Source organism: Populus alba, chromosome 13 (assembly GCF_005239225.2).
Source record: "Populus alba chromosome 13, ASM523922v2, whole genome shotgun sequence".
Lineage (NCBI taxonomy): Eukaryota > Viridiplantae > Streptophyta > Magnoliopsida > Malpighiales > Salicaceae > Populus > Populus alba.
This window is the reverse complement of record NC_133296.1, coordinates 5,062,195-5,076,508: the sequence shown is the minus strand read 5'-3', so window position 1 is coordinate 5,076,508 and position 14,314 is coordinate 5,062,195. Positions and strand designations below refer to the sequence as shown.

At 34.6% G+C, this 14,314-nt stretch overlaps 1 protein-coding gene across 2 annotated transcripts; it reads left to right on the top strand.

Annotated features, from left to right (window-relative positions):
• The first annotated feature begins 362 nt into the window (after positions 1–362).
• On the top strand, positions 363–12,824 carry LOC118036404 (uncharacterized). Of its 2 annotated transcripts, XM_035042084.2 has the most exons (17): positions 363–676; positions 1,331–1,462; positions 2,184–2,321; positions 3,057–3,107; positions 3,792–3,881; positions 3,967–4,113; positions 4,317–4,427; positions 4,686–4,742; positions 5,602–6,327; positions 7,869–8,036; positions 8,795–8,954; positions 9,048–9,193; positions 10,153–10,431; positions 10,522–10,656; positions 10,753–10,931; positions 11,682–11,788; positions 12,626–12,824. In XM_035042084.2, exons 1-16 carry the CDS (start codon positions 584–586, stop codon positions 11,746–11,748), a joined length of 2,679 nt encoding a protein of 892 aa, XP_034897975.1. In that variant the 5' UTR covers positions 363–583; the 3' UTR covers positions 11,749–11,788; positions 12,626–12,824. The 2 variants fall into 2 exon arrangements, with proteins under 2 accessions (XP_034897975.1, XP_034897977.1); XM_035042086.2 differs by lacking the exons at positions 363–676; positions 1,331–1,462 and having other exon boundaries at positions 2,237–2,321; positions 3,057–3,111.
• The last annotated feature ends 1,490 nt before the right edge of the window (positions 12,825–14,314 follow it).

Genomic DNA, 14,314 nt, shown 5'->3' with positions numbered 1-14,314 from the left:
GAAAATGATAAAAATTAATAAGTGAGGCTCATGATTTAATAAAAATATTGTCTTGTAAAATATTTTCTTCTCTTGAAAAATTTAAGTTATTTTTTACTTTAAATTTATTTTTTCACCATAAAATATTTTCATTCACCAATTTTGTTCTTAAAGTTAGTGAAAGATGAGAAAAATACTTGATGGAAAACAAACACTGTTAAATTAAATTTACTGTTGCAATTAAGTGTAAGGCTTAATTTAATTATACGGCTACACCAAAAACCACTCACATCCGTAATCTGTGTGAGCAGCCCAAATCACAACAAAGCCCAGCCCATAATTAAAGAACGAAATTCGGACTCACTCGCTCCTCTCTAAAATCCATCTCCTTCCTCATTCTCAATTTTCCCCATCATCTCCTCCATTTTTCAATCAGCACAGCAGGCGAAAAGAATAAAATAAAAGGAAAAAGAAAAAAAACCCTAAAAATAAAGAGCGGCACACACAGAAAATCCGTCCATTTATCACTTGTGAGATTGAATGATAATAAGAGCAAACACATCAGTAGTAGTTATTGACTTGACAGTGATCAAATTGTTGGACAATGGGAGCAAGCCGCAAGTTACAAGGCGAGATCGATCGTGTTCTAAAGAAAGTTCAAGAAGGCGTCGACGTTTTTGACAGTATCTGGAACAAGGTGACTATCTGACTCTCCCTTCTCCATCGCTATCTCTCTTAAATATTTTTTGTTTGATTTTTCATATTTTTTAGCTGCCAAGAAGTAACGAATTTAGAGTCTAAAAATCAATTTGAGAAGTATTGTTTCAGTGTGCTTTCTTTTTCTTTTTTAGAAGTGTTTGGTTGCTGAGAAAACGAAGGAAAGCGAGTTTTGGCGGAATTTCATTTTGTTTTCTCTTTTGTTAAACGTATAATGAATTGTTATTTTGTGGTTTGTGCTGATGGATTTTTAACGGTTAGTTTGTTAATGCTGTGATTTCATTGATTGTGTGGGTTACTTTTGTTTCAGTTATTATTATTTTTTTAATAATAAGTTAAAATAAAAAAAATCCCTAATTCTGTATTTCTTTTTTTGGTATTGTTATTTGATTTTTATTCTGTGTTTGTTATCGAAAAAATGGTAAGCTTCTCTGTATATTTTTGTTTTTGTTATTTTGTTTTCTTGGTTTAAAAAATGATTTATTGATGCGATGTAGTGATGATATATAACTTTTACTCTTTGCTTAATTGAGTTTTCTTGCACCTTTTGTTTTATTTTATTTTGTAGTATTTTGTTTGTTTGTTTTTCCCTCTCTAACTTGGTTGTTTATGAATGGGTTATTGCTGTTTGTAGGTTTATGACACGGACAACGTGAATCAAAAAGAAAAGTTTGAGGCAGACTTGAAGAAGGAAATCAAGAAACTGCAGAGATACAGGGACCAGATCAAAACATGGATTCAATCCAGTGAAATAAAGGATAAGAAGGTCACCCCTCTTCATTTTTATTTTCTGGTTATTGTGCTTGAATCATTTCAGCCTTGCAGATTTGAGTTCCTATTATGAATTATAGTTGCTAAAACGAGAAAAGTTACCCAGCCTTTTAGTTTGCTCTTGATCAATTATTTAACCCAAGTTTAGATATCAAAAAGTACTGTTAGTTTGGGTTATTTTGAGTCATCAAGTTGGTTATAGATGAAGGGACACTTTTTATTTATTTGTTTGGTTTACATTTTTGAATAAATCAATTCAATGCAGCTAAGCCTGGATGGCACATGTATCTACCTTGTCTATTTAGTTACATTTTGTGCTAAACTTTCTGCTAGCTGTTATGAGATTATGTTCTTTATTACTTTAGTCATATGCCATTTTTGGTTTATCGCACCCCACCCCTCTCTAGGCTTTAATCATTTTACAACTGGTCTGTCCAAATTATCTTAAACCATCTTCATGTTCATTCAGCTTTTCCTGAACAGATGTAACCTTCACCTTCCAACACATGTGTTCGCTTCTTATCTGGTTATTTTTTGTGTTATCATGCACCACTCTTATCTAAAGCTTTGAGGATATTTGATAGTGCAGTCATTTTCCATGATAAAATGGTTATTCATTTCTGTGATGCGTCGTGGCATTTTCTTCCTTACTATGTATATTTGACACTGTTGTTGAAGCTGAGGTTGATCTTGCTTTCTTTTGAATCATGTTGTAGGTTAGCGCATCGTATGAGCAGGCTCTGGTGGATGCTCGTAAGACTATCGAGAAAGAAATGGAGAGATTTAAGATCTGCGAAAAGGAAACTAAGACAAAAGCATTTTCCAAAGAAGGATTGGGCCAGCAACCCAAAACTGTAAGCATTGCATACTAACACTGCCTTGTTTTATGCTGGACCTTGAATCGAATCGGTCAAATGGGTAGTAAATTTGAGGCTGAGTAAACCATCAGATTGGTACCTTGGGAGCAATTGATGTGGTTACATGGAACCACATTACTCTGTGAGGCAATCCCTTCTTAGGGTGATGTAATGTGCCATGACTGCTAGTACTTTCTCAATCTGATGAAGCCTGTTAAAGGGTTTCTAATTCACCTCTATTATCTGGCTTACATATTTGGTGCTTTTTATTGTTTGTTTTGTGCTTAAATATGTTTTTCTTTCGCACTTCAGTGTTTACATGTGCAGACATGCAGAAGTAGCTCAATTTAAAAGTTTTTGAGCTATTAGTGGACATCATTGACAGCATAGAATTGAGGTCTTCATTAAATGGATCTTCTTATTCATTTTTTGCTCTTTTTGGTTTTTTTGGAGGAATGCTAATTAGTTGTCTTTTGGATTTGAGGCCTTGTTGTTGTTGCTGCTGCTGCTGCTGCTGTTAGTGTTCATCATTGGACTTGATTCCATCTCCCTGTAATTAGAAGTTTTATTTCCAATCTTAAAATTGTCTTTTGGGTTTTGTATGTGTTCCATATCTTTAATCTTTATAAGTTCACAAAAACTATTATTAAAAAGTAAAATAGTTCTTTTTTCCAAGATGTCATAGCTTTTGCAATCAGAATCGCTTAGTATGCTTATCTTTTTTATTATTAGGATCCAAAGGAGAAGGCTAAATCAGAGACAAGGGATTGGTTGAATAATGTGGTATGTAAGTAAGCTGTTTGATTTGCTTTCTTCTTATCTTTATTTCTGAAAGTGTATATAAAATAAAACAGTTCTGACTTTTCAAATTTCATTTCTTTGTGCTGGTATTATAAAATCTTTCATTATGACTTGTAATTGACCTGCCCCTCTCTGGTCCTAGTGCATGTGGCATGTGCAGCCAGTTGATTTTGCTTGCTAATTAATGTCCAAAGCTTTATACTTATCCTAGAAAAAAATCAATGATATAGAAGAACTATTGAAGTTATAAATGGTTTATGGCTTGGAGATCTGTGATCTGCCTGACAGCATTTAAAATAGTAAAGCCGTTTCCCTTCGAGATAATTCCTTGTTCAATACCAAAACATTTTTTTCCTTTTGTTTTGCCAACTATGTTTATAAGCTTTTAATTGTCTTAAACTTGTCCAAAATGAATGCCTGTTAGTCACATGAGAACCTCGTCATTCATACCGAATCTGAAACTTTGTATCTTGAGAACAAGAACTGGACCAATTTTCAAGCGATTAAAATTACTCCATTATATGTCAATTTGGTCTGGAAAATGTGTTTTGAAATGAATAAAACTTATTTTTAGTTTGACATCATCGAGTCTTAAATTGAAGTCCTTTTCTGTTTTATGAATTCTTATTTAATTAGTGGTGTTTTAACTTGTTCTTCCTTGAGTAGGTTGGGGAACTGGAATCTCAGATTGATAGCTTTGAAGCTGAGATTGAGGGGCTTACTGTTAAGAAAGGAAAGACAAGGCCACCCAGACTGGTAGGACAGAAAAGGAAAAAGTAGTTTTTAGAATTTATATATTCTTCCTGTTATAATTTTTTGTTTTCTTCCTTTTGTTTGACAGACACATTTAGAGGCATCCATTACACGACACAAGCTTCATATAAAGAAGTTAGAGTTGATCCTGAGGCTACTAGACAACGATGAGTTGAGTCCTGAGCAGGTTAATGATGTTAAAGACTTCCTGGATGACTATGTAGAACGTAATCAGGTTTGTGTTTTTTAACCTTTTCTAACAGCACACAAATTTTTTATCATGCTTATTGTAAGAGGCTTCATGCATTCTCTTGTGGATTTTCCCATGTTAAACTGTATATTTTCACTTCACTTCAACATTCTTGATGGGACATCATATTAATATTCTTTCATTTTATGTCACTTCAATTCTCTTTTTATATGTTATCTTTTTTGTAGGAAGATTTTGATGATTTTAGTGATGTTGATGAGCTTTACAACTCATTACCATTAGACAAGGTTGACTCTCTTGAAGACCTGGTTACAATTGGTCCTCCTGGTCTTGTGAAGGTAAACTCTAATGGGTGGCAGCCTGTGCGTCTAACTACTTTGCCATTTTAGAGATGGGAATGCAGTCATCTTTTGTATGTGTGGTTGTGCTTGTTTTCTCTTTCTCTTCTAACATTCAATGGAAGAATAATCTCAGATTTTTTCAAATTGTTTTGTTAACACAATTTTTTTTCCATTATTTTTTTGGTGTTGGTTGGTGGGTGGGTGGGGGTGTTTCTTTTACTCGGTTTTGTAATAAATTTCTTTTTTCCTCTGCAGGGTGCCCCTGTTCACAGCTTAAAGACTTCCTTGGTGACATCTGCTCCTCAAATGCCTGTATGTCTATACTATATCTACGATTGTTATCCTATTATATCTTTAGCTTTGAATTTATGAAGGATCTCAAGAGACATTAGTGGTTTTGATTAAGCCTTCCTTTTACCTATTTATTATTAGAGAGGTTGTGTTCTTCTTCTTGTGTTGATGTAGCAAGCTGCAAGGCCTGAATCAGATGTACCTTGGTGATTCAGTGACATGCATGGGCCAGTGGATATTTGTGTGGCTTTAAGTAGTTGCCAAGGGAGTTTTCATTATATTTTGCTTTAAGATTTAGTTGGACCTGTGATACTAGGGCTTCTGACAATGACACATTCGATTCCTTCTTTATTTTGAAGTGAAGCAAGAAATGTGAAAGTTATATGTAATGTACATTGCTTTTGCTTTTGGCTCTTCTAACCCTTTTATTTGATATAATATAGTTGGAGGTTTATATTTCTTGGGTTTAATAATGTTTTATATTAGTTTGTTTGGTCTAGGCTGCTATTAACTGTGTTAAACTCTGGAATAATGGCAAATAGTTGCCTTTTTCTTTCAGAATAACTTACATTTGCTTTATCTTGGGTCTATATATACCATATATTCTCACTAGCTAATTGTTATTACGTTCTCCACTTTTTATAGTTGATTTTAAGCCATACCAGGTTTGAATAGCTTATTCAGTGTCTAGAGAAGTGCTTTGGAATCACAACTTTTTCTCATGTTGTGTATCACTGGTATTTTATTTTCATTTATATCTTATAAAACCAGGACTTTACCACTTCTACTATTTGCACTTATTAATTCCCTAATTCCATTTCAATTTTGTGCTTTGTCCTAACATTGTTGCTATGCCTATGGAATGATAATTCTTTATCAGGCCACTGTTGCTTCTGCTCATCATGAGGGTGCTGTTGTTCAAGATCATGCCGATGATACTACTTCACAGGATAGTAATTCTGATATTGTTGCAAGAACTCCTCCTGCCAAAAGTAGCATGGTTGGTTCTTCTGCTGCATCAATACCAACTGGGAACCATGCACCTATTTCTGTGAATGTTCATGCTCAAACATTGCCTGGTTTGTCAGCAGCCTCACCAACTCTTCCTGGTTCAACTTCTGTTCGAGGTGTCTTGGAAAATGCAGCTCCTTCTAATCCTTCTTCTCCCGCAACACTTGGCAATTCTACGAAGGAGGAAGAAATTGCAGGCTTCCCTGGCCGTAGATCATCACCTTCTCTTGCTGATGCTGGATTAGCAAAGGGCATTGGTAGAGGTAGCCTCTCTAGCCAGCCCTCATCTAGTATCCCCCTCAGTCCTGGTGTTATTCCTAGCAACGGGGCTCATGGTTCAGTACCTTTAGCTTCTGACATTGCAAAGAGAAATATTTTGGGAACTGATGATAGAATTGGGAGTGCTGGAATGGTGCAGCCTCTGGCTTCCCCGCTTAGTAACCGAATGATCTTGCCTCAGGCTGGTGATGGAACCAATGCAGTTGATACTAGTAGTGCTGGTGAAGCTGCTACTATGGGTGGCAGAGTTTTCTCTCCTTTGGTCACTGGCATGCAATGGAGACCTGGGAGTTCCTTTCAAAATCAGAATGAACCGGTATGCCACTTGTTTTAACACTGTCTGTTGTCCTGGTGTTTATAATAGCATAGGGGTGCGAGTGTGAGTTTGTGTGCAAATTTATTTAAGAGGATATTGTGCAAGGTGTCTAATTTTTTTTACTGTATAATCCCTCATTTGTCAAGGACAAGTCCAACTGCAAACTACCCCACCCAGCTGTCGCCCTTTCACCCTAATCAAACCTTATTGGCATTAATGTCAATGGCTTTTATCTGTGATCATCACCATCCTTCTAGTGGAATGAAGGCTCAAGGTTAACTAAGCTGTGTTTATTGGGTGGGCCAATTTATGGGACATTTGGAAACATAATTGAAAATATTTAAACTTAGGTTTTTTAGCGTACATGGATTAGCTTATTAGATCCATTTACTAGCTTAGTGACTGCAATTAAGCTATTAGCATAAATGCCAATTGCTTTTATCTGGTCTTGATCCTAGCTGCCTCCTTGGTGCAATGGGTGGTCACCACCATCCTACTGCAATGGATGCTCAAGGTGTTAATTAAACTGTGTTTCATTGATGGACCAAGAAATAGGATATTGGAAATGCTGTTGAAAATATTGAAATCTCAATTTGCAGAGCCTGTATGCGTAACATATTTGATGCAATTTTTAGTTTAGTAAGTGACTGAAATGATCTTTGTACATCCATCCTTTTTGGAAGCTGATAAAGTTGACTTTTTTACAATCATTGGATTATATATCTATCTAAGTTCTAATTCATTTGAAAATGAACATCTCTGTTAATAACCACCAGCATTAATAGTATATTATAACTTTTATTGTTGAATGGGTGTTTTTTATTTTTTTCATGCAAGCCGGAACTAATTTGATGTGTGGCTACTCAACTAAAATAATATGTGCATGATAAGATTGCCAACCAATGGAAAATGCTATAAGATTCAGATTCACCCAAAATTCTTCCTCCAATGTCAATGTGGTCCTTTCTAGTGAGGGTGTTAATAACAGACCACGATATGATTGGTGGATGTATAAGATGCTTAATCATCTGAAGAAAATAAATGAACAAAACAAAACAAATCTTTCCTATGCAGCTTAGTTTTTTTGGTGTCCTCACTGTCCTGCATTTTGCAAATACTTTATTTTGCTAAATAGCCTAGAGACGGGAGTTTTTTTTTAAGAAGAGGGTGGAAAGATTGAAAGAGGGCGGGAAGAGACTTAATACCATGCATAACTGCTGGTGGTAAAGCTAAAGAACTGAAAATAAGAGCAAAACTAGAGGGGAAGAGTGAGAAAAGCTGGATGAGTAAACTTCACTGAGAAATATTTTGATAGCTCACTGGCTTTTTTTAATATTAACTTCATTTGGTTTTTTGTAATGGACAAATGACATTAATATTTCATGCCAAATGTTTAGAATTTAGCTTCATGACATGAATTGTCCATGTCAGAAAGTGTTGATTAATTTTTCCTTCAGTTCAATTAAATTATGGGGTTTTGTTATTAAGAAATTCTGTCTAAAAGTTATGCCATGCTGTTTTAAACGGTATTGCTGCTGCAGGGCCAATTTCGTGCAAGAACTGAAATAGCTCCTGATCAGAGAGAGAAATTTTTGCAGCGTCTTCAGCAAGTCCAGCAGCAAGGTCACAGTAACATTCTTGGCATGCCGCCTCTTACTGGTGGGAATCATAAGCAGTATTCTGCCCAACAAAACCCCCTTTTGCAGCAGGTGCTTTTTCTTCTTTAAGATTTTTCATTCCCAGTCATTTCCTTTGTTTGAACAAGTCAGCTTAGAAAAATAAGTCGAGTGAAAGATTTTGTAGGGTGCTGTTTCATGATTTCAATGTAAGTTTAGCCTAGTTGTGAATTGTAATTATATCGTGCTATTTTGTGGAGTTGCACATATATTTCATTCAATATAAATCTCTTGTAGATTTGTGAGAAGAAATTTATTAGCAATCAGATGTAACTAATACAAACCTTTTTTTTTTTATAGCAGCTGATGCCATTTCCATTCATTTGTTGTTTGATCACTTGACCCTTCCATTGAGCTTCATAGGAGAAATATCAGTATTTCTTTTAGTATCACTCTTTTCTATATTTACCTGGTTAGTTGATAACAAGGTTTATGTGAGTACCATTGCACTTTATAGGAGAAATATCCATATTTCTTTTAGTATCGCTCTTTTCTATATTTACCTGGTTAGTTGATAACAAGGTTTTATGTGAGTATTTTGGATTTGCATTTAGATTCTTTAAATTCAATATAACTATAGGTGTAGAAGAAGCTATACACATGCTTGAAATAATGTTTTGATCATGTTCTTAATTGCCAATGTTGATGAATTATATTCTGTTCACAGAAGCTTTTGCTTTTGTTTACATTCTGTTGATAATCCTATTCCTTCTGCATTTCCAGCATCCATGCATAAAAGCTTAGTTTGACACCTGTTGCTTTTTTGGCATGCCATCTGATTACATTTGCAGTTTAATTCTCAAAGTTCATCTGTCTCTCAAGCTAGTTTAGGACTTGGAGTGCAGTCATCAGGCTTCAATACTGTTACATCTGCTGCTTTACAGCAGCCAAATTCCATCCATCAGCAGTCTAGTCAGCAAGTTGTGATGTCAAGTGGTGCGAAAGATGCTGGTACTCTTCACTCTTCAATTAACGTGTCATGATTGGAATTTGGAAACACTATCATAAGTGGGCTTAAATTAATTCCATGAGCAAATGATGCAGAACCTGGCCATTCAACAGTTGAGGAGCAGCAGCTAAAGCAGAATTTACCTGAGGATTCAACCACCGAATCTGCTCTTACATCTGGGCTTGGAAAAAGTCTTGTGAATGAGGATGAACTCACATCTCCATATGCAATGGATACTTCTGTATGTTGAATATTTCCTAATCTTGCCTGCTGTGTAGATTTTTTTGTTTTAAGTATTCCACATGCATCAAACCCATCCTGCTCTACTAGGGCTAGATTTTAAATTTCCCTGACTGGAAAAATTAAAATTAATTTCTTACCCAGATATCGTTTCAAGTTTGGGGCTGTCACGGCACCACCTACTCACAGGACCTTTCCTGATATTTTTTATTAGTATTCTTATGGGCTTTGTTATTTGAATTTGATATCCATCACAGTGGTGGCTTAACTGTTACCAGCACAATGAAATAATGTTTCAGTCTGCTGAATTTTGAGAGCCCCTCTATTTTTTGATAGTGTATCCTCAGCATGTCCTCTCCCAAATTTGTTTTATAGTGGGGACGGGGATGGGAGGGATTCTCTGTGAGGTAATGATTGGATGACCCCTCCAATTACAAATAGACTTGGCTGCAACTTGCAAGCTGTTATCATAATTTCATAACTAGTACACCTTTTAATTTTTTAATGTGTAATTCACTGTAACATGCAAATAATTTGTCATGAGTTCATTTTATCTTGCAAACTGATTCGCTCTCTCATGCACATATGTGCATGTGCAGACACAAGAAGCATATTCATACCTTTAAATTTTGGTGGTTGTGTTTATCCCATCCAAGGTTTACTTTTTTAATATCTTTTGCCAGTAAAGAGATTCATATGTTGAGATGAGTTATCCCATATACAGCTTTTATGAATTAACATGTAGATTCTACGTTTACCATGGATCTACTCAGTAAAGTCAGTGTGCTGGGCCAGGTTTATTTTTATGAAGCCATTGCATTTTTTGTTTTGAAATTCTATGCCACCATTTTACGAGTTATCCCATATAAGCACTTTATTGTGGTTGACAATTTGGTAGTGCGTGCAACTTGATGGTCTAGTTAGGGTGACTGAAGTTGTTTTATAATGTCTTTGCTGCAGTCTGGGGCATCTAGTTCCTTGACAGAGCCTTTACAAGTGCCAAGAGATATTGATCTCTTGCCAGGGCAACTCCTACAATCCAGTCAACCATCTAGTGGCCTAGGTGTTATTGGCCGGAGAAGTGTTTCGGACCTTGGTGCCATTGGCGATAATCTCACTGGATCTGCTGTAAATTCTGGGGCAATGCACAATCAGTTATACAATTTACAGATGCTTGAGGCTGCATATCACAAGCTTCCTCAACCTAAAGACTCAGAACGAGCTAGGAGCTATATTCCAGTATGGATGTGCAATTATCTTCCTATTATAGCGCCTTTTAAACTATGGGAAAATATTGTTTATGGTAATCTCTCTTGTTTGTCTGGACAGAGGCACCCGGTAGCCACCCCACCTAGCTATCCTCAAGTTCAGTTACCAATGGCAAGTAACCCTGCATTCTGGGAACGTCTAAGCATGCATAGTTATGGAACTGATACCTTGTTCTTTGCATTTTACTATCAACAGGTGATGTGGCATGCTATGGTGTTTCATTTCTATGCAGTTTTTGTTTCTGTCATATAATGACTGCGAGTTTCTTCTCAAGCCAATTATCATGTGCAGAATACCTATCAGCAGTATCTGGCTGCGAAAGAGCTAAAGAAGCAATCTTGGAGATACCACAGAAAATACAACACCTGGTTTCAACGGCATGAGGAGCCAAAAGTTACCACTGATGAATATGAACAGGGGACATATGTGTATTTTGATTTCCATGTTGGCAATGAGGACAAACAAGGATGGTATGCTGATTTTGATTTAACTCTCCACCTGGTTTGCATTGCTGCTGAGCTGTGTTATGGAAAACTCTATACAAACAGAAAGTTGTACATAAAAATCTTCTTAACTGATTTGACAAGTGATGGTATTGTACAAGTAATTTACTGCATATAAGTTACTTATAAAATCATTGCATTGAATGTTCTTTTTGTTTGTAAGATTTTTCGGTATATTTGTTTCTTTGTATGTGGTCTTTACTCTTGTATTGCATGTGTGGTCAAATTATATTTGCTTGTGTATAAGGATGAGATCAAATTATTTCATTATATAAGACTTAAGGATGAGAGAAAATTGTTTAATGATATAAGAGGATGAATGGTCCATCATGTTAGATTTTCAAAGGTGGTTTCACTTCATTAGGCTGGTGGGTAACATGGGTGAAATGTTGTGGAAACGTGCTTCTACCTTGGCATGTCAGTTAAAGTTATTCTATATTATTTTCCTTTACATATTAGAATGATTTCAACATTCAGAAGCTTGCACACATGAACAGACATGGTTGCATGTGTGAATTTATTGCATGTTTTTGTCTAAATCCTCAAATTAGGGCAATGTAGCCAAGAATTTGTTATCAGTTTGATTTTCAATCTATTTCAAATCAATCTCTCATATCTATATATACATTGCAGCTCATCTTCAATAAAAATTGAGTTCATTTCAATATAATTTGACTGCGCTTGTGGTTCTTATGATCTCTGTTTTTGTATGTTCAGGTGTCAAAGAATCAAGACAGAGTTCACTTTTGAGTATAACTATCTTGAAGATGAACTCATTGTTTAGAAGATGTGCTTTACTAGAAATATCACGTGTTTAACTCTTGGTATGTGCTTGTGCCAACTTTTCTTGTTGATTTCATAGTCTTTTAGTTATGAACACTGTTGCATATAATGTGATTTAGTCTTTCAATAGTTGTTCAAGACTATTGGACGAGTGTTGTTTATATGAGTCTGTGCATGAGCATGCAGAAAGACTTAAATCCTCTAGAATAACTGTTCCCCGTCAGCTATAATTCCTATGGACTTTCATCCATATAAAACCCACTTGAAACTGAATCCTTCAGAGTGCTACCTGGGTTGGCCGTTTCTCATCCCGGTACTGAATTCACTGATCTGTAGCTTTTTTCCATGTTGATCAAATGCAAGTTTGATTATGAACATATTAGAGCTGGATAGTGTAATATAGCAAATGTGTTCTGTCACCTCAGAGATAACATTACATAGTTGCTTTTTTGATTTCCAACCTAGTAAATATCAAAGAACTTCAGGCATGCTGTATTACAATTCGTGCATGACTTTTTGATTGAAATATGTTATTCGTCTAAAATCTTGCAGTGGTACCCGTTTTATGCTTTTATATTTAAATACCCTGTCTGGGGCTGTGTCTGCTACGGAGTTTCAGAAAAATTTGATTCTTTTTGTTTGTTTAATTTTTTTTTTAATGTTTTTGGATCGTTTTAATGTAGTGATGTTAAAAATAATTTTTAAAAAATAAAAAAAATATATTTTAAAGTATTTCAAAGTAAAAAATAATTTGAAAATCAACCGCAATCATACTTCTAAACACCCTATTAGTTTCTAAGCATTCCTGCAAATTGCTGCTACTGTTAGCATTTATCATCATTGAATTTGAATATATGTTTTGGCCTCTCTCCTTGCAGATGATTGCTTGTGAATTGGTAGCGTTACAATTGAATTTGGCGGCAGTGAGAATCACGAATTCGGGTTTTAATTCATTTTCTTTGGTACACTGGTTGTTAGGTTCCATGTTTTTTCATTTTTTGGGAATTTGTAATTGGCAAGTGTAAGACAGACACGAACTTTTCTTCTGAAGCATATTAATCCAAACATTTTTTTTAACCCTTTGGTGTATAAAAAATACTGAAACACCACTTCTTTTTTCTGTTTTTTTTTCACCATGGCGCAAGACTCGGGTGCACTATGGACTGTTTAGTGTAGCTGAGTTGGCCCTTTTTTTTCTAAGCCTTTGAGTTGTCTGATTTTGGTCTATTTTTTCCTCAATTTTATGGTGACTTTGTTTCAAGTCTGATAATTTATTGTCTTGTGTGCTATAACATATCTGCGATGTATAAAAATATCTGCATTAAATTGATATATATATATATATATATATATATATATATATATATATATATATATTGCAAAATAAGAATTAATTCTTTATATTAAAAAAAATTGAAACGATCAAATTCAACACAAACAAAACAAAAAGCTCTTTTCCTTAATTTACTATTCATGTGGGGCATGGAGAACTAAAATTTTATCCTTGAAGTTCACTTTTTTATTTGTACCCTTTGGTTTTTTGAGAGTTTTACATTATGGTCAACTTTATTTGTTCTATGTTTTAATTTTTAAAATTGAAAGGAGTCATTGGAAAAATGGAGAGGAGAGAGTAGGTGGTTAGATGGCAGCATTTTGATTGCTATAAAGACTGTTCTTGGTTTTAACGCTATTAACGGGGGTATTTTTACAAGATGAGTTTTATTAATATGTTTTAATAATTCATGTCATTAAAAATAGTAGATTGAGGTTTGGAAAAATTTTTCTATTTCATTTTAGTTTTGGTTTTTTTAATATATTTTAGGGTGTTTTGAGGTTGAAAATAAACCTTTTAAACTGCATGTTTCTTCAATGTTTTTAAATGAAACAATGGTTGAAAATGGTATGTTGGTGTTCAAAAACTTGAACATTGATTTTTTATTTTCCTACCTTGATGGCTAGCGACTTTATTAGAATATTTAGCCTGTAAAAAGCTCCTCATATGTTATTCTCGGGAGAGAAGATCCTTGAGTTACAAAATTTTGGTGGATGTTCAACCTGTAGGGCTTCTAAGATGATGCCATGTTCATAATAAATTTGTATTGTAGAATTTTGGTGGATGTTCAACCTGTAGGGCTTCTAAGATGATGCCATGTTCATAATAAATTTGTATTGTAGAGTTTTGGTTGTGTTGATTGTGAAATTTTGACAAGTTTATTTAATGGAATTAGGGTGAAAAGAGGAAAAAGGACTTATTGATGGAATTATGGTAAAAAGGAAAAAGAAACTTAGTTGTTTTATTATTATTTTTAAGCTTTATGGCTCTTTAGTCATTATTTAAAATATAGTGGAAGTCTTGTAAATAGATAGACATTTTTTGTTGATTTTCTTGCGCCAACTCATGAGGATATAAAGTGTTACCTATCTTCAAATTTCAGGATGTAAAGTATAAATTTTAAAAAATCGGTCCCAAAATAAAATAAAAAATTCCAACTACAAAGATTCTCAGAGTAATTTTCCTTAAATTAAATAAAAGAAAATATGTGTTGTCATGAATTGAATTTTTTCTT